The sequence below is a fragment of the Rhincodon typus genome, chromosome 11 (assembly GCF_021869965.1).
Source record: "Rhincodon typus isolate 14 chromosome 11, sRhiTyp1.1, whole genome shotgun sequence".
In the NCBI taxonomy this organism is placed as follows: Eukaryota; Metazoa; Chordata; class Chondrichthyes; order Orectolobiformes; family Rhincodontidae; genus Rhincodon; species Rhincodon typus.
Window position 1 is genome coordinate 72,279,181 of NC_063342.1, and position 8,433 is coordinate 72,287,613.

Sequence of the window (8,433 nt, forward strand, 5' to 3'; positions counted from 1 at the left end):
GACCCTTCTTCAGAAAATTTTTCTGAAGAAGGGTCTAGGCCCGAAACGTCAGCCTTCCCGCTCCTCTGATGCTGCTTGGCCTGCTGTGTTCATCCAGCTCTACACCTTGGTATCAAAGATTCAGTGATTTAGTAACAGGAAAACCATTAGCTTTTATCACATAAGACCAAACTGACTGTCACTTTTCCATGGTCATGTTCATGCCCAGGGGCCACTAGAGAGGGACCAATGCTCTCGATGCCTTTAGGTAGACATGGGCAGCACGGGGGCTGCAGCTTCATATACGTTTAATTTCTTGAAACTGGCTATGAACAGTCAATTTTCCAAAGCCTTGGAAAACCAGGCAGTGAAAACCAGGTGAGGATCATCAGAACGAGCTGAAAATGGAAGGGAATTGGGAACCTAGGCAACGTGACAAGGGAAAGAGAAACAGGACAATAATAAAAAAAACAGTAAAATGCGACAATAGATAGGGTTATCAAGGGCACGAGGCAAATAAAGCCACAACACAAAAAAACAGTAAGAATGATTAAAAATAGCAGAAAGGCAAGCCTAAAGGCTTCATAGTCTGAAGCTTCATGCATTAAAATAAGATCCTGACAGCACAGATCAAGGTAAATGGATATGTTATCATAGCCATTACGGAGACATGGCTACAAGGAGATCAGAACTCGGAATTTATTATTTGGGGATATTTGACCTTTCAGAAAGGCAGGAGGAAGGAAATGGCAATGAGGACATGAAATGAGGACAGTTGAGAGAGACAATTTGGACCCAGATGATGTACACCTCATTTGGGTGTATGTAAGAAATAACAAGGATAGATGACATTGGTGGTAGTAGTAGTGTATAGGCTCCGACATTGTAGGAACAGGTATAAAATCAACAAATTTAAGTAGCAGGCAAAAAGAATAGCAATAATTAGGGATAACTTTAAATCTTCACGTTGATCAGGTTAATCAGATTGGAAAGGGTAATTACAACAGATTCACAGTATATTAGGAATGGTTTCCTAGAGCAATGTGTCATGGAGCTAACCAGAGAACAGGCTAAATTGAATCTGGTAATGGATAATGAATCTGGTTTAATAATTGAATTAGAAATCTCAGAGGAGGGAGTGATTACATCAGGAGAGAATTTAACATTCAGTTTCAGAGTGAGAAACTTTGGCCAATAACAACTGTGATTAGTTTAAATAAAGCAAATCACAATGAATTGAGTATTGATGGAACTAAAGTGGACTGGGTGGATAGTTTAGCAGGAAAGACAGTTTAAGCAAGTAGTGGCAGACATTTGAGGAGGTAATTCATGACTCACAACAAAATAGTATCTTTCCTTCTTACCGGGATATAAGAGAGCTAAAACAAAAATGGCTAACCAAGGAAATCAAAGAGAGAATTAAGTCGAAAGAGAAAGCATATATGGAAGGCAGAAGTCAGCGATAACCCTAAAGACTCAAATTCAGACTCCAGCAAAGGAGGACTAAAAGGATAAAAAAAGGTAGAGAAAATAAACTGAGGGCAAACTAGCAAGGAATGTAAAAACTGACAACTAGAGTTTCTTTAAATACATAAAAAGCAAGAGAGAAGCAAAAGTGAACACAAGTCCCTTAGAAAACAAATCTGGGGAAATAGTTATTGAAATAACTCCACAAAGGCCTGTATCCCATCACCCTTTGTTTAAACATGCACAGTACATGACTCTGACTCAGAGCCAGATCTCAGTGAGCAGAACCCCTGACACTCCTGTTTATATCTGTCTGTCAGTCAGGGCTCCCTGACTGGACCAGGTTAACAGCCCCAATCAGGAAACTCATTCGAGAGATGGAGATAGCAAGAACTGCTGGAGTCAGAGTCAATACAATGTGGAGCAGGAGGAACACAGCAGGTCAGGCAGCATTAGGAGCAGGAAAGTGAGGATCCCGACCCAGACTTTCCTGCTCCTCTGATGCTGCCTGGCCTGCTGTGTTCCTCCAGCTCCACACTGTGTTGACTCATTCTATGAGACGCAACTGGTTGACCTTATTCAATCACTACAATTATAGGGGAAGGAAATGGCAGAGGAGTTAAACAGATATTTGATATCAGCCTTTACGGTGGAAGGTATTTTGAACATCCCATTAGTACTAAAAGAATATGGGGAAGGAATTAAGTACCATCACCATCATTAGGGAAGTAGTATTAGACAACCTAAATGAGGCTAAAGGCAGACACACCCCATGGGCCTGACAGCTTGCATCCAAGGATTCTAAGAGAAGTGGCTACACAGATGCATTGGTTGTAATTTTCCAAAAGTCTTTAGACTCTGGAGAAGCAGTGGAAAACTGCCAAGGTAACAACCCTATTCAAAAAGGGAGAGTACAAAAAGTAGGTAACTTATCCTAACATGTATTGTTGGAAAAATGTTGAAATCAATTATTAAGGAAGGAATTTCCACACATTTGTAAAATTATAATCTAATCAAGCAGAGTAATCATGACATCATGAAAAAAAAGAACTCATGTCTGACTACTTTCCTAGTTTCTCAAGGAAGTCTCGAACAGAATGGATAGATGGGAATCAATGTTGTATTTAGACTTCCAGAAGGCATTTCACAAGGTAAGAGCCAATGGTATTAAAGACCGTATATTGATGTCAGTGCAGAATTCTATTGGGCAGGAAACTGCAACTGGGGATTAGGGGTTCTTTTTCAGGTTGGCAACATATAACCAGGGATTCCACAGGGATCAGTGCTGGGACTGCCAAGTACACATTAATGACTTGGAGGAAGGCAGCAAAAGTACTATAGCCAAATTTTCACACAAAAATAAAAAAAAAATATTATCTAACTGGAGAAAAACTGCAGAACACTGCAAAAAAGGTACTTGAGGGTACTTGTGCAGAAAACAGAGAGCTCACACACAGGTGCAGGAGGTAATCAGGGAGGCTAATGGAACGTTGGCCCTTATTTCAAGGGGTTGGAGTTTAAGAGTAGCGAAATCTTACTACAACTGTATAAGGTGCTGGTGAGACTACATCTGAAGTACTGTGAGCAGTACCTTATTTAAGACACGATATTATTCAATTGAAGCATTTCAGAGAAGATTCACTATGATGACTCCCTGGTTTGGAAGGATTGTCCTATGAGCAAATGTTAAACAGGTTGGGATTCTATTCATTGGAATTTAGAAGAACAACAGTTGATCTCATTGAAACCGATCAGATTCTTATGGGACTTGACAGGGTCAATGCAGAGAGGATGTTTCCCCTCATGGGAGAGTCTAGTCTAGACAGCACAGTCTCAGAATAAACGGGCACCAATTTAAGATTGTGATGAGGAGGAATTTCTTCTGAGGATTGACAGTCTTTGGAACTCCTTGCCACAGACAGCTATGGAGGCAGAGTCCTTGTGTATATTTAAGGCTGACATGTACAGATAGATAGACTCTTGATCAGTAGGGATATCAAGGGCTGTAGGGAAAGGAAAAGAAAGTGAATGTATGGAATGTCAGATTAGCTAGGATCCTGAAGAGTGGTGAAGCAAACTCAAGAGGCGAAACACCCTACTCCTGTTTCTATTTCTTATGGTGTTATGGCCTTATGGTTTTACTGTAGGGCTCCTTTAGGGACGTGAAGCAATGCATCAGCTTTCTAAGGGTCTGCTCAAATGATGTCTTGTTTTGGAGTATGGCTCAAATTATAGGCAAGGTGCCCATAGGTGTTTGAGTTGCACATTACAGTTATGATCAAGTAGTCAGTATTCGGTTCAATGTAGCAGCTCAGATACGGATGGAAAAATGGTCTGGCACAGACAAAATACATAGCTGTTCTGAAGATAGTATGATTTCACTGAAATACTGAGCATGACCACAAATCAACTGTAGGAGTGGACAATATGTCTTAGCATTGTAATCATCACATCCTAAATGCAACACATACGCAGTCAATAACACTCCGCTTTTCATGGATCATTCTCTACTTTTCTGGTCACAAATAATGAAACATAAGGTATAAAAACTGTCAATAAGAATGAAATAGGCCAAAGTAAGCTTTATGGCTCCTCAGGCACCTCCACCAAATCAATAAGATCCTGTCCATTCCCCATTACCCTTGACTCTTGAACCCCGATAGTTCTTACTTTTAGAACCTAATGACTTCAGTGCAACTGCTTGCAACTGTAAAGAATTCCCAAGGTTTGACAGAAGAAATTTCTCCTCTTCCACTTCTTAAATGGGCAACCCCATATTTTGAAACTGTGTCCCCAGCTCTAGGTTCACACAAAGGGAAAATATATCTACCCTGTCAAATCTCCTCAAAAATCTTATCTGTTTCAATTAAACCACCTATTCTTTATGATAATAAAGCCCTCCTCCGACAAACGGCTTGAGGGTGTTTTCTCTTGTCTATCTCTGTACTCAAACAAGGCCTCAATGCATGGGTATCCAAGCTCCAACATTTTGCTCCACGACAGAGATTAAAAAAAGGTCCTTAAAGAGATTTATACTACTACCAGCAATATCCTGAAGGCAGAACTCTTCTATATACTGGGACGTTTCAACACAAGGGTGCAAACTATTAGGCATGGCCCTCTGGCCTCAGACATCATGGCCTGGAAATGATGATTGGTTCAAGGCTAAAATCACTGTGATGGAACCGGTCATTGAAGCAAAGCAGTCTAACCTCAAATCACAAGAGAAATCTGAGTGAAAAGGCTTAAATAACTTTATGTTATGGTATGTATTTCTAAAGGGTTTTTTTCCTACTCCCTTTAATACAAATTGTAGTGATGAGTTGTATTATAAGTCATCACAGGTAGCTCCTGCCCCAGAGTCAGGAACACGGGTAGGTCGCAGCCCAGAGTCAGGGATACAGTACAATTACAGGGTTGATTAGTTCATTACTTACTTTAAGTGATTTTGACTCCAGTTATAGTGAGAGGACAGTACCATCCCTCCACCAAAAAAGTTTAAACCTGTGATTAACCGGTCTTTGAAACACCTTCAGTTCCTGTGACACTGAACACCAGCTGTTATTTAATCTCCTTGTAACCGAGAGCGAAGTTGCTCTTCCAAAACACACCTGTCATTTTCCTCAGTCGCAGCCACATTTCAGTAATATTCTTGCACAACAAGGAAATACGGTTACTGGTCATCATAGTCAAATCATAAAATAAACAGCCATCCAGGTGCGTGGTTGCCCATCCCACGAGTAATTATGTACGCGAGCAGCAGCCAGACTAATAGCTCACCCTACACAGCAGTCAGAAGGATGTTGCACGAAACACGGACCAGCGTCCGGATAGGATCTCTCAGCTGTGACCCGAATGCAGTGGGCTCTTCTCACACTATGCAAGTGAATCTGCTTGGACACATTAACAGGCCACAATTTCACACGCCAAATGCGCTCAGAATTGCAAATACTTTAAAGCAAGAGAATCTTATTTTAGATAACAAGTAAAACAGATCAAAGACAAAGTACGTCCCTTTATGTCGATAGTTTGAAACCTCCCTAGGGGCCCCCAGGCGACAGCTTTGATGGAGTCAGGTGATACCGTTCAGCCTGAAAAAGGATTAACAGCCAACGTGTCTTCTATTTGTGAATTCGAGTGCTGTCACCTTTCAGTTAGGTACATTCTGAAATCCTTTGCCAGTGCCTCAAGAGAAAACTAGCTAGGCCAGCAGAATTCAGAATTAGGAAGTATTAAAACAACCCAATCAATTTTCTTATGAACGAGCTATATTTCATCGTTTTTTTTAAAGATTTGGGAATAGAATAATTATCCTACAAAAACTATTTCAGTACAAAATTAGAATTTTGCACAACAGGATATGGAAACCTAAATCACACGTCATACTGCAAACAAGATAAGGTATCGAGGGCCGAAGGGCCTGTACTGCGCTGTAATGTTCCATGTATGGAACTGAACCTTATTTGTTACCACAGGTCTGTTTCCCAACAGTAACAACACTTTAAAAGTTTTTAATTGCCTGTAAAATGTTTTGAAATATCCAAAGGTCTTGAGAGGTGTTGTATAATTGCAAATTCTAGCATTTTTCCCCTTATTCATCCATTCAAACTGTAAACTGAATGATGCTACAATTCACAGTAGACAACTGAAATAGCTTCTTGCAATATCTTGCTGTAGAGCTGGATGAACACAGCAGGCCAAGCAGCATCATAGGAGCAGGAAGGCTGACGTTTTGGGCCTAGACCGTGGGCTCTACACCTTGTTATCTCAGATTCTCCAGCATCTGCAGTTCCTACTATCTCTTGCAATATCTTGTTGATTATCAGTTGCTGCTCCCAGGAATACTACCCAGATTACATAAAGGGACACATATTCATTCCTTTGGTGCTGACATTTCCCCAATGTCTTGGAATGGTTGAAACTGCTTTAGGGAGGTACAAGGGGCAAAAAGTGTCCTAAAATGTTGAGTCTGGAGACTTTAAGTAAGATTTAACAAATGTGGCAGCTAAGACTGCTTCATGTTTCAATTCTGTCCTTAAGGGCAGTGTTTCTGGAAATAATAGTCAAAAACCAGTACTTTGGAATTCCAATCTCCAAAAGCACAGCAATATTATTGGCAGATGTTTACTAATTCTGAGCTGTTGCTAACTGAATCATGAATGGTAGATTTATTATTAAATAATGAGCCCACAATCTCAAAGAACCTCAAGCCCCTACCTATTGCTCTCCTGGGCTCTAGTAATGATCCTTGCAGTACCCCAATAGTTTTAAATTTATTCACAGCATGTGACAGTCTTCTGGCTAGGCCAGAATTTACTGCCCCTAATTGCCCAGAGGCCAGTTGAGAGTCACATGTAGGCCAGACCAGATGCCTAAACAATGTTAGTGAACCAGATGGGTTTTTTTTCCCCCATCAATTGACAATGGCTTCATGGTCATCATTAGATTCTTTATTGAATTAAAATTTCACAATCTGCCATGGCAGGATTTGAGCCCAGGTTCCCAAAACATTAGCTGAGTTTCTGGATTATTAGTCTAGCAATAATACCAGTAGGTCATAGCCTCCCCAATAAGCCACAGCCTTACAACCAATTACTCATTTATTCTTATTCTGTTCTCTGTCCATCACACAATTGTCAATCCATGCCAATGTTTTACACCAAACCCCATTTGCTTTAAAATAAAAAACAGTGAATTCTGGAGATTTGAAACAAAAACAGAAATTGCTGGAGAAATTCAGCAGTTCTGGCAAGTCTGTAGGAAGAAAGCAAGTTAAAATTTTGAGTTTGAAGGTTCTGATGAAGAGTCAATGTGCTTTAATTATGCTTATTAATCTATGTGAGACTTCATCAAAAGCCTTCTGAAAATCCATATACGCCACAATCTGAGTTTTGACCTATTTCTGTATTCTGTTAGTTATGATCTAAACATGGTTTCCAACCTTCATTTTCATCTCATAAATCCATGTTGACTATCCAGTCTGACCATTATTTTCTAAGCGTTCAATTATCACATTCTTTTTAAGAAATTGTGACTTTATTAGCCTGAAATCAGAGGAACAATGTAAATATAGGACTAGAATTTATGCACTCCACTGAGTGTACTTTCAGCAAGGGCACTGAGATGGATCAGATGGCTAGCCTATTACCTTCTAACCCACAACTGAGCTTACCCCATAATTCATTAGCTGGGCAGGCATCAAAATTGCCCACCTAATCCTAGGGATTGCCCATCCTAGGGATATATAATTAACTGAACAATAGGAAACAGCAGGTACTTGTTAGAGGAGTTTCAGCCTTCTCTGTTCAGCTGTAACTTTTATTAAATGATAATGGCATATATTTTGCAATCTAATTGAAATTGGTCCAGTTTGCAAATCATATTCAATTTGGTATGACAACAGTGTTTGTCAAACCAGTGCAAAACATCACACAATGACCAGAGGAAATGGAGCTTCTGTAAATACAGGTTGATAGAACTGCTGAAAAATCAGTAAAGTGCAAAGACAGGCCATTCCACCTGATATATCTGCACCAGCTCTTGAAATGAGCATCATGCCTACTGCCATTTTCCTACCTTCTCTCTGTAATTCTGCATATTCTTCCTTTTCAGACAAACATCTAACTCCCTTCTGAACACCTCAATTGAATCCTTCTCCTCCTCCACACTCCAGACAGTGAATTCCAGAGCCTAAAACACTTGCTGCAAGAAGAGGTTGTTCACTCCAGGCAGTGCGTTCCAGAGCCTAATATCGTATCGTTTTTGCTTATTCTGAAAATTACTTCAAATCTATGCCCACACTTTCTCATTCATTTCACATGTAGGATTTTTTTCTCTCAATTTGCTTTGTCCAGCTGTCCCATGATTTTGAGTACTTCAAATCAGATCTCCTCCCTTCTCCAATGAGAACAATTCCAGGTTTTACATACCATCTTCATTATTGACGTTCCTCATCCCTAAAACCATTCTCATAAACCTCTTCTGCAT

At 40.1% G+C, this 8,433-nt stretch overlaps 1 protein-coding gene across 3 annotated transcripts in view; it reads right to left on the reverse strand.

Moving 5' to 3' along the window:
* The window catches only part of LOC125484359 (guanine nucleotide exchange factor DBS-like), a 57,000-nt gene extending 51,334 nt beyond the window's left edge, over nt 1-5,666 (reverse strand). The window contains exon 1 of one of the 3 annotated variants that reach the window (XR_007263166.1): nt 5,227-5,666. Coding sequence is in view for 1 of the 3 variants with exons in the window: in XM_048602611.1 (XP_048458568.1) it covers nt 5,058-5,133 (76 nt within the window). In the remaining 2 variants the exon portion in view is untranslated. The other 2 variants (XR_007263167.1, XM_048602611.1) reach the window with 2 other exon arrangements.
* Nucleotides 5,667-8,433: the final 2,767 nt, after the last annotated feature.